This window comes from Bos taurus, chromosome Y, assembly GCF_002263795.3.
Source record: "Bos taurus isolate L1 Dominette 01449 registration number 42190680 breed Hereford chromosome Y, ARS-UCD2.0, whole genome shotgun sequence".
NCBI classification, from domain to species: Eukaryota; Metazoa; Chordata; class Mammalia; order Artiodactyla; family Bovidae; genus Bos; species Bos taurus.
This window is the reverse complement of record NC_082638.1, coordinates 19,027,900-19,042,345: the sequence shown is the minus strand read 5'-3', so window position 1 is coordinate 19,042,345 and position 14,446 is coordinate 19,027,900. Positions and strand designations below refer to the sequence as shown.

General features: G+C 49.7%; 1 protein-coding gene across 2 annotated transcripts; it reads left to right on the top strand.

Moving 5' to 3' along the window:
* The first annotated feature begins 6,144 nt into the window (after positions 1-6,144).
* On the top strand, positions 6,145-9,785 carry LOC132344497 (testis-specific Y-encoded protein 3-like). Of its 2 annotated transcripts, XM_059884119.1 has the most exons (6): positions 6,145-6,889; positions 7,483-7,560; positions 7,703-7,814; positions 7,956-8,101; positions 8,221-8,307; positions 9,566-9,785. In XM_059884119.1, the coding sequence occupies exons 1-6, from the start codon at positions 6,362-6,364 to the stop codon at positions 9,587-9,589; spliced, it is 975 nt and encodes a 324-aa protein (XP_059740102.1). In that variant the 5' UTR covers positions 6,145-6,361; the 3' UTR covers positions 9,590-9,785. The 2 variants fall into 2 exon arrangements, with proteins under 2 accessions (XP_059740102.1, XP_059740103.1); XM_059884120.1 differs by lacking the exon at positions 7,483-7,560 and having other exon boundaries at positions 6,145-6,910.
* Positions 9,786-14,446: the final 4,661 nt, after the last annotated feature.

The following is a 14,446-nucleotide window of genomic DNA, read 5'->3' as shown; positions in this document are numbered from 1 at the left end:
AATTAAGAAAGAAGTAGAGAGGAGGGCTGGGGTGGTGGACGGGACGCTTTGGGAATCTGGGATTACCAGGTGCAAACTCTTATACGTAAAATAAACAACAAGGTCCTCCTGTGTAGCACAGGGAACGACAATCAATATCCTGTGGTAAGCCATAATGGAAAGGAATATGAAAAAGTATGCGTGTATATAACTGAATCATTGTCTTGTACCGTCGAAATTAATACACCCTTCTACATCACCTATACTTCAATAAAATAAATTTTAAAAGACAGAAGACAGAACCTAAATGGAGAGTGTGCCCACAAGTGAACACAGAGCAGGCAAGCCTGGCCACCACATCCCTAACAAGGACCAGGCCAAGAGAACAGGCGAGTTGGGGAGGGATTCCACCACTTCCTGGTCCCCTTTAATTCCTGGAAAGACCCAAAGCTGGGCTTCCCCAATCCAACCACGGGCACTCACTCTGCTAGCGTACTCGGCGGTGCCTGCAGCGACATCAGCTGAAGCGGTGGCGATGGGCGCGCTGACCGAAGATGCAAGGGTGCTCGTGGGTCCTGAGCTGGGGACCAGGGGCGACGAATCCGTGTTGGTCACCAGGGTGATGGTGGAGGTTGATGGCTTCTGTGTGATCTCGTTCTGCTGGACACCTGAAAAAGCAAATGTGCTTGGTCTCCCCACCGCCTGGGGAAGGCTGTCCCAGCTCCAAGCGGCGGTGGGAGCAGGGCCCAATCCACACTCTTCGAGTTTCTCTGCTTTCAAGGGAAAACGACTCTCACCTTAGCCAAATTTGAGCAAGGCTCCACGGAGCCCTTTCTCAGTAAGGCCTGCACCTGGGTCTTTAAGTTTGCAACAGCTCAAGGCTGCATGCCTTGGATGACCCCCACCCCTTTAAAGTCCCCACCTACGAAAACTCAAGGCTGCCAATAGAAGTGACTATGTGCTCCACTCAACACTTAAGGATAGGGCCCGTTGCCCAGTCTCTACGGGAGGGCAGAAAGCCTGCCTTTAAGAGGTAACAGGGTTAGCAAACCCAGATATTCCGCATGGACCAACACCCCCTGCGCACGTTCTGTCAAACTGTCATTTTCTGACTCTATAGACTTCCCATGATTCCCCTTGCCTATTCCCAAATTCTCCCTTTAAAACCCCAGTTCCTTGTGTACACATTGGTGTTGGTGTCAGTTCATGCTGGGCATTTGGCCCTCCTGCAATAGTAAATAGAGGACTAAAATCTATCCAAAGCAATCGATAGGGTCAGTGTAGTCCCTGTAAAGCTATGAGCAGTATTTGTCAGAGCACTAGGACCAGTCATTTCACAATTGGTATGGAAATCCAAAACACCTGGAAGAGCCAAAGCAATCTTGACAAAGAAGAATGGAACTGCAGGAATCAGCCTGCCTAACTTCAAGCTATACTACAAAGCCACAGTCATCAATGCAGTATGGTACTGGCACAAAGACAGAAACATAAGTCAATGGAACAAAAGAGAAAGCCCAGAGATTCATATCCGCACCTACGGACACCTTATCTTTGACAAAGCAGACGAGGATGTACAATGCAGAAAAGACAATCTCTTCAGCAAGGGGCGCTGGGAAAACTGGGCAACCACGCATAAAAGAATGAAACTACAACACTTGCTAACACCGCACACAAAATATAAACTCAAAATGGATCGAAGATCTAAACATGAGACCGCAAACGATTACACTGCTGGAGGAAAATTTAGGCAAAACACTCTCTGGTGTAAAGCACAGTAGGATCCTCTCTGGCGAACCTCCCAGAATAATGGGAATAAAAGCAAAACTAAAACAAATGGGACCTACTTAAACTTAAAAGCTTATGCTCAACGAAGGAAACTACAAGCAAAGTGGAAAGACAGAATTCAGAATGGGGGCAAATAATAGCAAATGAAGCAACTCGTACAGAATTAATCTAAAAAATATACAAGCAACTCCTGCACTCAATTCCAGAAAAGTAGGCGACCCAGGCCAAAAAAAATAATAATCATCATCATGGGCCAAAGAAGTAAACAGACATTTCTCCAAAAAAGAAATACAGATGGCTATCAAACACAGGAAAAGATGCGCAACATCCCTTACTATCAGAGAAACGCAAATCGAAACCACAACGAGGTACCATCTCAGGCCGGTCAGAATAGCTGCTGTCCAAAATCTACAGACAATGAATGTTTGAGAGGGGGCAGAGAAAAAAAGAAACCCTCTCACACTGTCTGTGTGAATTTCAAACTAGCACAGCCACTATGGGAACAACGTACAGAGTGCTCAAAAACCTGGAAATAGAACTGCCATACAACCCAGCAATCCCTCTGCTGGGCATACACACCGAAGAAACCAGAATTAAAACACACTCGTGCCCCAGTGTTCGTCGCGGCTCTCTTTACAACAGATAGGACGTGGAAGCAGCCTAGATGTCCGTGGGCAGACGAACTGGAGATGAAAGCTGGGGTAGATATAGACAGTAGAATTTTACTCAGCTCTTAAAAAGAATGCATTTGAATCAGTTCTAATGAGCTGGACGCAAGTGGAGCCTCTTATGCAGAGAAAAGTCAGTCAGAAGGAAAAACCCACGCATATATATGGAATTGAGACAGATGGAATTAACAGTGACCCTATATGCGAGACAGCAAAAGAGACACAGATGTAAAGAACAGATTTCGGGACTCTGTAGGAGAAGGCAAGGGTGCGATGGTTTGAGAGAATAGCATTGAAACATGTATATTATCACATACGAAATACATCGCCAGGCCAGGTTCGATGCACGAGACAGGGAGCTCAGGGCTGGTGCACTGGGATGACCCAGAGGGATGGGATGGGGAGTGGGAATCAGGACGGGGAATGCATGTACACGGCTGATTCGTGTGAACGTACGGCAAAAAGCACCACAATAATGTCAAGTAACTCACCTCCAATTAAACTAAACTTTTTAAAAAACGTACAGGATAACAAAGAGCGAGCAGAAGATACTTTAAACGAGTGAGAATAAAAACACAGCGTATCAGAATTCGTGAGATGCAGATCTAGACGTGCTTATAATTTTAAATGCTTGTATTAGAAAAGAATAAAAGCCTAAGCCAGTGGAAAGAGAAATGGCAAACTCCGTCAAGGCTTTCAGCAAAGGCCACATAGAGGAAACGTGAGGGAGGGGTGTGATTAGCCGGTGCAAACTTCTTGCTGTCACATCTTGTGTTCTTGAGGTGAGCTGGTGGCCAGCTAACTGTGTCCTGCAATCCTCAAGGGAAACAAGTATGATTCCCTATCCCCTGAAAGGAGATTCCCCAGATTGACTTTCACCCTCCAAGGTCCTGGTTGCGAGAAGGGGGTCCCCGTATAGCCTGGTAGTCCCAGCTGGAAGAGGCAGGTCTCAGTTCTCTGTGCCCTCCTCTTACCAAGGCCCCCACACACTGCCCGGCCACCTGCCATGAGGGAGCCAGGTACCCAGCACGCAGCTGACCCTCAGCCTCCTCCGTCTACCCAAATGGGGAGCTCGGTCCTGTAGACTGTGGCCCATGGACATTGCCACAACCATTCGGACATGGAGGTGGGCATGGGACACGGTGGCCGTTGCTTTGAAACCTGGGCCAGGCCGCTGAGTGGCTCCAGCAAGGCCTCCGGGACTCTGCAAGACACAGCCTTTCCTCACGCTTGTCCAAGCACCACAGTTCATTACCCAGCCCAAGGCCCAAGGGCCTGGAAGGCCCTGTGGGAAGGCTTTGATATCTCTCTCAGTGCATTCAGCTGAGAGGCTTTCTGTTGGTGGTGTTGGGTTTGCGAACTTCCCTAATGGTCTTGGGCTGAGGCCTGCAGCTCCGTTTTCCATCCTGCCTCTTTTACAGTGTCTTCCTGGATGAGCTGAGTCAACCTGTGACTAAAAGATGGTAACGTGGACCATCGGGGGCCATTTCCACTGGCCCGATGACCACATCCTACTCTCTTTCTATAACGCAGGGCTTTCAACGTGACAATGTCGTGTGATGTAAAAGCCTTCATCTTCCTCGAACTCAAGTATTTAACTCAGCATACTCTCCTCAAGAACATGTATTGCATACAGGGCTACCATTTATTTTTTCACTGCCGGAATTATACTGGACATGTGATGTACTTCCAACCATTAATTTGGGGCCATAGTCACGTTACAGTGTTTCTTTGGTTTCTGCTGTGCGTGAATCAAGTTTTAGCTGTACGTGTATCCCGTCAATTTTGGATTTCCTTCCCATTTAGGCCACCACAGAGCAGTCGAGTCCCTTTCTTCTTTCACTTTTTCTTTTTATTAAATTCAACTGGGGGTTAATTATGATACAATATTGTAATGGCTTCTGCCATGCATCAACATTAATAAGCCATAAGTACACAGGGGTCCCAGCTATCCTGGAGCCGCTCCCACATCCCTGCCTACGCTATTCTTCGGGATTGCTCCAGAGCACTTGCTCTGCATTCCCTGATTCATGCAGATGAAAACCAGAAAGATGATTTTTCTGCATAAAATATGCAATTGTCCTTCTTTCACATGTGAGAACATGGGTGCAGAGGTTTCTACCTGAAATAGGAAATCGGTATTTCATGTATGAAAATCGACTTGCATCATTTTCTTCATCATATGTGGAATCTTGTGTCTCCCAGACGTATATCTGTGCACACGTTTTCCTACATGAGTGGGGAATTCTATATATTTTACATATGAAAAGTTGAGCCTACAATTCCCTTCTTGAATCCTGAAATTGTATACATTTCGTATATGAAGATCTCAATGAAAGTTTACTGACATGAAGTGTGAAATTAAGATCTGGTGAACCAATATGGAATTGGAATTATCTCTATTTCATAAATGAAATTCTGGGCACCACTGTTTCTTCGTGAAATACTTAACTCCTTGTATTTCTCATGCATAAATCAAGGACTGTCCACCATGAAATAAGGAGTTCTCTATACTTCCTGTATCCAAATCTAGGCATGATTCTCCCTCATGGAAGATGGACTTCTCTATATTTCACATCTGAAGATCAGAATGAACATTTTCCCGTTAGAAATAAAGACATCTATGCATTTCATGCGATCCACTGGTTCTTCAGTCTCTGAAACACCTGTTGGCATTTGTGGCTCTGTGTGTTGCACGCATGTGTGTACTTGTGTCACGTGTTTGTGTGTGTTTGTGGGGGGGTGTGGGGGGTGGGGTGGGGTGTGGTGGGTCTGTGAGTGTGTCAGGACTAAGGGAGGTAGGTGCTCAGTGTGAAACAGCAGACATCCTAGGAGAAAGAGCGTGAGCAGTGGAAACTGTCCAGGCACTTAACCTGAGTGTGCCCACCTGAGCTAGGCGGCCCGGACGTAGGCGTAACTAATGGTCAGGAGGAGCACTTTGGTCCACTTGAAACACTTGCAGGAATAGCTCTGTGCCTCTGGCAAGTGCATCTGCAGGCGCACATCCTTAGCTACGTGGGCGCCTGCCCTAAGCCACGGGCCGGGGGAAAGGCCGAGGGCTGACAGATCGTAGGCCAGGGGTTCCAGGCTGGTTGGGCTTGCGGCTGCATCGTGGGGCTTGGACAGCTAGCCGAGGAAAGTGCTCTGCATCTTCCTCAGAGGAGGGCTGCATTCCTGACAACTGCTCAAGCCTAAGGCACAAGTTTAGCCATGACTCTGCAGCAGGTGCACATGGGTGAGGTCGGCGTAAGCCCGCCCCCACCCGGGCCCCCGCCCCGCTTCCCCATCCCCCTCCACCGCGCACTCCTCCCCCAAACCCCCCTACCCTGCCCGCCTCCCTCCTACTCCCCCCACCCCCACCCCGTGGCTTGCGGTTTGGATCGGAGGAGAGCAACTCTGTCCCTGAGGTACCCAGGAACCCTGTCTTCCTGAGTGTGTCCCTGAGCACACGGGCGCGCTGCCCCAGGGGCAACTTCAAGCTTGAGGACTGTTGCAGCTTCAGGTGGCCCTGGCTCTCCCAGTCGCTGCTCGGGCGCGGCTGCACTGCTAGGCAGGCAAAAGGCTTGCCAGGACACGCCCACTTTGCGCTGGGCCGACATTGGCCGCCTGTCACAGGCTGGCAAGAGGGCCCAGGATTCCAAGGGGCGTGTCCCAGGAGCGAACCGCTTTAGACTCCATTTGATTGGTTCTGGGATGAGGTCAGGAGGTCAGGGTGGAGAGTTCAGCCCCTTCCCGTCGCCATAGTAGGCGGGCCTGGTGGCAGAGGGTTCTGCGCATGCGTCTCTCCCTTTCGCCGTTCCCTGGCTCTTGCCCAGTAACCCGTCGGGAGTAGGACCACGTAGACTGCGGCCGGCGGGCGGCCCGTGAGGGCCGTCTGCCGTGCTCTAGCGTCCAGCTTGTTTGCAGTTCCGGGCTTCGGCGAGAATACCATGGAGAGTGAGACGGGGCCAGAGGAAGGCGGCAGCACTCCGGGATCCTGGATCTTAGTTGTGAGCCCGGGTCTTCATGAGGGAGGGGCCCTGGGGCCTTCCAGTCCGGTGGGGGCGGCAGAGGCGATGCAGGCCGCAGGTGGTGCGCCAGGCGAGGAGGCCGCCCTCTTCTGGGTGGAGGCAGTGGAGGAAGGTGCGGCTGTGGAGGAGGGAGAGGTGGCGGGACTCGGGCAGGAGTTCCAGCTGCTGGTGTTGGACGTCATGGAGGAGGTGGAGGTGGTGGCATACGAGGAGCAGGAGCAGGTGTCCTCGGAGGAGCATGTCCACGACCATCCAAGGCCCGGAGCCCTGAGTGACCGGCCTGCACTGGAGGCGCTGGCGGCCCTGCAGCTGGAGCTGGAGCCCGTGAATAAGAAAGCCGAAAGGGCGCATGCTCGCCTGAAACATAAGACCAGTCAGCGGCGGAAGGTGCATCTAGAGCACAGAAGCGCCATCATCCAGGGCATCCGTGGCTTCTGGGTCGAAGTTGTATCCCTTGGTGTGGTGCTTGTGAGTTTTGTGTTTGTTTGTTTGTTTAAGCCGGGCTATGGCAGGAACAGTTTACAGATCTGGCAGTTCTGGTACCGTATTTACTTTTCTGGATGGTGGGTATTGGTTACCGTCCTGCATATCTGTTCCTGATCGTAGGTGTGATGTCCTTGCTGTTCTGGCTAGCCCAAATTGATAGTTGGGCTATACTTTGAGAGGTCCCTATCAGAATTGTCATTAGCACCAGGGTCTCTTCGGAGAGAAGGCTTGTCTGGAATGGGGGAGGGGTGGGGAAGTGTAAGTGGTCCTACGGGTTCTAGCTAGGAGTGCTTGTTTTCCCGAAGTAAGCTAACTTTCAAGGGGCTGAGATGAAGCTTATCCGGTTAGGAAGAGAACCTCCTCGTGGTAGGGCATTCATGGGCACAGCCTTGGACCTTGTGCGGCATTCATATAGCCCCGCGTGAACCGAAATGTGACGAGTTAACCAGTAGCAAGTTGAAGTCAAACAGGGAGGGCCATTCTACTCTTTAGGCTAGCTTTGTTCTTCCAGCACTTTTACCTCTAGCATCTAGAGGCTCCTTGACCTAAAGCAGTTTATGAACCACCCCCAAATGTCAGTTTTGATGAGCAAGCAAGATGCAGACATGCTTCACTTCATGACCAACTTGGAGGTCAGGCAGGGGACACTGATGATTGTGGAGGGGAGGTGACTGGGGAGGGGAGAGGGCATGGTCTATCCCTAACACAGGAAAGGACAGCTCTTCTGTAAAGAGGTTTCACACCCACCCCACCCCGCACACTTTGTCCTGGCAGGTGGAGGAATTCAGGCATCCCACTCGTCACTGCAAGATCACATTGTCCTTTCGGAGGAATAGGTATTTCCAGAATGAAGTGATTGTCAAGGAGTACCTGATGAAGGTCACTGGTGAGAAGCTGCTCCCTGGATCTTGGGTGGGGGCGGGGGTGGGTAGGGGTGGCGGGCGGTGGCCCGGTGGTTGGGGGCAGAAAAGTCTAGGTTGAATCGAAAAGTGATTTAGGTCTTTCTCCCAAACTGCTTTTCCTGCAGGATACCACGCATCTCATTCCACTCCAGTTCAGTGGCACCAGGGCTTTGAATGGAAGGCATACAGGCGCAGGCACCACGACAGCAGCGTTAACTTCTTCAACTGGTTCTTTGACCACAATTTCACAGGATCTGACTGGATTGCTGAGGTGGGGTCCCACGTGGCCACTGGGCCAGAACTGGTGACTTATGTCGGAGTTGTTGGCCGTGCACGGGAGGGCTCATGGTCTGGCCAGGCCTGTGCTGACCTTGCTCATTTCCCTGGCAGATCATCATAAGGGATCTGTGGCCCAATCCTTTGCAGTACTATGTGAGGAGGAAGGCTGCACCACAAAAGGTACCAGGAGGACGAGAGGTGAGGCGCCCAGGGGCCGAGCACTGGCATAAGTGTTGTCAAAAACTTGGGTCATTTATTCCACTTGTGAAGACAGTGAGACTCCGTGGAGTACAGAGTGACACCAGGGCATGAGGGAATCAGCAAGGGACAGCAAGGGTAGAGAACTGGGGTGAAGAACAGGTTCTAAGTAGAGAAGCTTGAGGTGGATGAAGTGGCCTGGACAGGCCAAAGCCACTGCAGTTTATATCTGAGGCAGCTGCACATGGCTGAACCGTCATTCCATGGCCAACAAGTCCAGCCTCAGGCTGCTCTTAAATTGGGACCCACCTGCTCTTCCTCATGAAGTCCCATTTCCAAAAAGGCCTGTGAGTCTCCTTTGTGCAAGGCGGTTCCCCCAGTGACCCATCATTTGATTCGATTCTGATCACCACACTCGTTTTGGTTTTTAATTTGCGTTTGCATCTTTTTCCTGCCACCCTCATTCTGAGCATACTGACCACTCTGCAGGATTATGGAGAATCCTCTTTTATTTATTTTAACTGGAGGATTATGACTTTACAATACCGTGACAGGTTTTGCTGTACATGGGCCAACATGAATCACCGATAGGGATACACGTGTCCCCCCAAATGCCGAACCCGCCACCCACCGACCTCCCCTGCCTGGCTGTCTGGGTTGCCCCCAACATGACTTTGGTTGCCTTGCTGCACGCGTCAAACTCGCACTGGTCATCTGTTGTGCATAAGCTAATGTAAACGTTTTGGGGCTACTCTCTCACATTGACCCACCGTCACCACCTCCCACTGAGGCCAAAGTCTGTTCTTTATATGTCTGTTACTTCTTTGCTGCCCTGCATGTTGGATGTTCAGCACCACGTACAAGGTCCTCAACTCCATATATTTGTGTGAACGGACAGTGTTTGTCTTTCTCTTTCTGACTTACTTCACGCGGTATAGTAGGCTCCACGTTCATTCCATCTCATTAGAACTGACATGGACGCGTTCCATGTTAGTGCTGTGTAAGACACCGCTGTGTATGTGTACTCCAACTTCCTTATCCCTTCATCTGCTGATGGACACGTAGGCTGCTTCCACGTCCTAGCTATTGTAAATAGTTCTACGCTGAAGACTGGGATACCTGTTTTTTACTCTGTGCTTCTAGGGCATGTAAACGTTCACAGACACACCCCCCTGGGAACTGACTTGAAAGAATCAAGCTGTCTTTAGAGTTTCCGGGGAGGGTAAGTGTACATATCTCTGTCTCTCTGTTTTGAAAGGAACCCGATCCCCCCAGCTTTTGAGACACTTAACGATGGCGTGCCCCCCTTCACCTAAAACAGAAAACCGAAGAAGCTGCTTCACGTGAAGACCAATGGCCAGCATAGTTCTCTTGGACGGGAAAGTAGTGAAGAGTGGTCTGGTGCTGAAGTGGATCGACAGTGAGACACCAGTAACCCTGAATTCACTGCAAAGGAAAAATAAAAAGCATCAGCTGCATGCGTGCGTGTATTGTTTGGGCAGGTCCTCAGGACAAACACTTCAGCTGCATGTACGAGTGTCAGTTCACCGCGTGGGAATTACCAGTCTGTGGAGATTCATAGAGGGGGCTAAGTCGTATGTTGGGGTTGTGTCAGGGGGTGACGTTCTTCCTGTGGGGTGGGGGTTGGGGAGGACGGAGAAGGAAGATGAGGGGCCTATTGACTGTGGGTCTGGCAATTTTACAAGGGAAATGTGGCTGTTCGTGGAAAGGGTCTGGTGAACAAGGGCCAGAGATTGAAACAGTGGAATGCAATTCTGTTGGAAGGTGGTGGCCCAGGTATCTTCTCTGTTGCCTATCATCAGACACTTTAATAAGGGTACAGAACAAAGGAAAAGCCTTATCATTGAACTCGCTATGAACCTCGAAGGCCACGTGTGTATGAGTGTGTATATGAGTGCACGGTCAGCTTTGCTGAGAGTCTGCTTCCCAGAGCTAGGGTTCCAGGTAACATCTTAGGGCATTGTGTATAAGGTATATGGAGGGGGGCTGTGGCCTAGGGAGAAAGTGAGGGGTGGGAAGGCAGTGAGGATACTAGTTTCTGGCAAAGGTGACCAGGGGAAAAGAGAAATTGCAAGGAATCAGATAAAGGAAAACAGATCCCGTCGTAGATGTTAGAGCTCATGTGAACTCTGTTATTTTTTCCAAGAACTCAGCTTCGGTATAGCGTGTCCAGGGGCAGAAGTGAGGGGAAAGAGGCTGTTAGGGTGAGCCTATGCAGCCATGTGGTCTGTGTCCCATGCTGCTGCTGCTGCTGCTGCTGCTGCAGCTCAGGGGTCAATATCCCTTTTTCCAGGAAGGCTTAAGGTCTTTGCCCAAGGCCCTCTGTCAGGCCAAGCTGTAGAAAAAGCATTTTTTCTCACCAGCCCTCTGGTGACAGTTTCTCTTCCTTGTGGAATGGCTCAGCACAGAATGTTTTCAACCACAAAGGAGCTGTCCTTCATCTAGGGCTTTGCCACTACTGTGTGGGCCAAGGGCCAGTGGGAACAGCTGGAGCACATGGAGCTCACTGAGGGACTGGTCGGCACTTAGGGTGGTCCTTCTGAAGTAGATGACTGCTTTCTGGAATCGCGTCCACCTCTGGATTGAGCAAAAGACAGACTGGCACAAATGGAGTAGGCAGAGTTCAACGTCTGTCCCCCCACTGTTGTCCTCTCATCCCAGATAGAAGGGCTCCACCGTGGGCATGCCTGAGGGTGATGTCCCACATGAAGTTCTGTCTCGCATGAAGTTCTCACTCTACAACTTTTCTCCCTGAAGCAGCATCTCTTTTGAGGGCAAAGGGTAAAGTTCACAGGTTTTATGGATGTCCTCTTCACGGTGCCCTGCATGAGATCTCCTGCCCAGGGCCAGCTTTTGCATTTGACCATGTACACCCCAGCTTTGCCCCTTCTCCAGAGACGCATCTACAGCGCTAGAAGGCAAGGCTTGGCCGTCTCTGGGTGCTTTCTGAACAAGCAGCCCAGGAGACACTGGAAACATGTCTTCTTACTTTCTGAATCTGTCAACGTCCAAGAATCCGTGGGGCTCCGGCAGGCTGGTACCTGTCTTTCCCAGTCCTAGTTCAAAACAAAACAGAGCAGAAACTATGGTGTGATAACTCGACAGCGGGTGTGAGATGGCATACTGGGGCATGGTTTTCGGGACCTTAGACTGGGCTCATTCTAGGGACTGCATGGCATTTACCCACATTCAGAAGTTTCCGTAAGGCATTGCAAAGAAGTTAAAGACAAGAAAAGTTTAGGACAGGGTCCCCCAGTGCCTAATATTTCCTGCCAGTGCTTCAGGACCAGGGTTGGCATTAGCTCTAACCTGTCCTCGAGTGGAGTGCAGAGATAGTCTTCGTTGACTGGATGGTCATCCTCTGGAGACTTGCCGTGACTTGTGTCCCAGGCTCTCTAGGGCTTTCACTTGGGCCCTAAAGGCTAGGTGCTCTTAGAGTTGACTGCACACTTGGATGTGTCGTGTAAGGTTTTCTTCCGCCGAATATCGATGCGTGTGAGACTCGCCGGTTTAGTGATGAATTCACGCGCATTCTGGCTCAACCAGCCTGAGCTGCATTTGCTTCCTGTGCCCTGGATGTGTTCATGTTTTCCTCTGTTTAGAATGAAGACTGGGTGTCTCCATTGTGTTTGCCCATGAATGTGAGTTGATGTTTCTTCCTGTGGGTCTGCCTATGCCTCCTGTCCTCTTTCATGTTGCACCCATGCTTGTGCCATTATGCACAGCTCTGCTGCCATATCTGTCTGAGTTCTTGCACGTCCCTATTCAACCTACATGCGTGGTGTTGCTCGTATTTACTCCTTCTTTGGTTAAGTTTGCGTATCTTTGTTAGACTGCATGTGAATTGGACCTATTCTTTCCTTCCTGGATCAAATGCTTCCAACATCTTGAATTGTGACTTTTTGAAAGACTTCCATGATATTTGTGCACATCAAGAAATGCTTTATCACAGGAATAGTTAACAGTGACCCACATGTGGAAACAAGAATACCCACACACTTACAGTAATGCCTGACGTGCAGGAATATCACTCATTGCAGGGAGAATATTGATTAGGATCACAGAGGGCAAAGATGTTGCAGGAATGCATATGTCAGGAAATGTTTTTGTTTTTCTCTGTCAGGAACGGTTTGGGGTTGACTTGTTAAGTGTTCTATAAACAGCGCCGCACGGTTGAAATACACTAACGTTTACCCCTACCCATGTGTCCTTGTGTTGATCATTCAACTGGCATTGCCCATGCAGAATTTCTTCATGATTGTCAGTAAATCATCCCCCAGGTGATAGGAATTGGGGCTTGCCTTTCTGTACAGAGAAAGTTGTGAAAGAGTTCTTGTGCTCACTGACCTTCTATAGCCTAGGGAAAAGGCGGTGCGAGATCAATTTCAAGTTCAAAGTCCCTTGCTATTTCTGTGTCGTTTCTGGAAGGAAAGCCCAGGGAATGGAATCACACCAACCCGACTGGCACGGTGAACCAGTCCAAGGCAACAGGAGTAGAGAACACAGGCACAGGTCACTCTGCTGTCCACAGTGAGGACTTCCAACCCTGCCAACCTCTTTGGATATCAGTCCCACTCATGAGCCATTCCCATTCACCTTCCACGATATACCATAGAAGTAGAAGAGGACACTGACTTGATCAATTACCGATTGAAAACATCAACGGGGCAAAAAAAAAAAAAAAAAGAGTGGTGCTTATCAAAGTCCATTATCCTGGATCAGTAAACCAAAGTTCCGCATGTGTGCAAGTTGCTTTTCAGAATTGTTGGTGTGTGAGTGTGTGAGTGTGTGTATGAGTGTGTGTGTGCGTGCACGCGCGTGCAAACACATGTGCGCTGGGCAAAATGTGTGTGTGAACTCTCTGAACTGGCCTGGCTGGGGGATGGAAGAATGCACACTGAAAACATGAAAGAGCTTGTGTAAAGTACGACGATCTTGGGGCGGCAGAAACACTGGAGAAAAGCCCTGGAGGAAAGCCCAGGGATCTCACCCACGGAGCAAGCTGTACATGTAAACAGGCATGTAAGTGTAAACACGGATCCCTGAGGAGAAAGGAGAGGCAGGCCAAAAGCACCTGAGGCAAGTCAGGGAGGATGCTAAGGAGCAGAGCCAGAGTGGGCCAGACTCCCCGGCACAGAAGAGGGGCTACGCACAGCCCTTAGGACACCCGGCCACAAAGGGTTTTCTGTCCTCAGGTGAAGGAGCATTCTTTCCCCGACATGACCAGCCATATGAACACAGCTTGCCCTTTTCTCTAAGGTTTGGGAACTGTAGCAGCACTTAGCGCTGCTATGTGCAGCCTTTGCCAGTTTGAAACATCACTCCTTAAAAGGGTGTCCTAGGTTGATCCTCTCACCTGTCCCAGTCCCACAGGCCTGGGCTGATGGGGTAGGCTGGCGTGTGTTCTCACCTGGGGGCTGGATGAGAACAGAGCTACTTTGAAAGCGCCTCTGTACAATAAATGGGCAGACTTCAATTCCTCTGGCACTGGTGAGTCATGGCTCTTAGCGGGACACTGTTCTTAGCATCTCCGGATTGAGAGATGTTTCATCTCTAAATCTCTCTCTACACAGAGAAGTCCAGGTTTGTGTCACATTTGGACACGTGGGCAACAGTCTTTTACGTGAAGCGCGGAACTCGTTATTTCCCGAAAGAATACATGCATTAAGTTTTCTGCCAAGAAATGTGGCATTCTCTCTGTTTCACCTGTGAAAATCTCACCACAAACTTCCCAAAAGGGAAATGGAATTCTCTATATGTTATATGAATCATGGGTGCACGTGTTATTTGCCGGCATGAAATTTGGAATTCTGTGTATTTCCCGTATGAAAACCTGGGTGCTGACTTTTGCACATGAAATCTGGAATGTCGTGTATTAAACTTAGGAACATCAGGCCACTGATTTTAGCACACAAAATACGGAATTTTGATGACTTTACGTATGTAATCCGGGGCACTGATTTTTCCTCTGTTGAGTACGGATTTCCTTACATGTCTTTATCTTTCCTCTGTAAGAAAATCGTGGCAGAGACTTAGTCCATGAGCTAATGAACTGTTTATATTTCATGTAGGAGAATCTGGGTCGTGATTTTCCTACATGAAACATGCAGTTCTCTGT

Excerpts from the sequence above, each read along its gene's own strand:
- LOC132344497 (XM_059884119.1), top strand. The coding sequence starts at position 6,362 with ATGGAGAGTGAGACGGGGCCAGAGGAAGGCGGCAGCACTCCGGGATCC. Across the intron at positions 8,102-8,220 it reads GATCTGACTGGATTGCTGAG|ATCATCATAAGGGATCTGTG; the intron begins GTGGGGTCCCAC and ends TTTCCCTGGCAG. Across the intron at positions 8,308-9,565 it reads AGGTACCAGGAGGACGAGAG|GAACCCGATCCCCCCAGCTT; the intron begins GTGAGGCGCCCA and ends CTGTTTTGAAAG.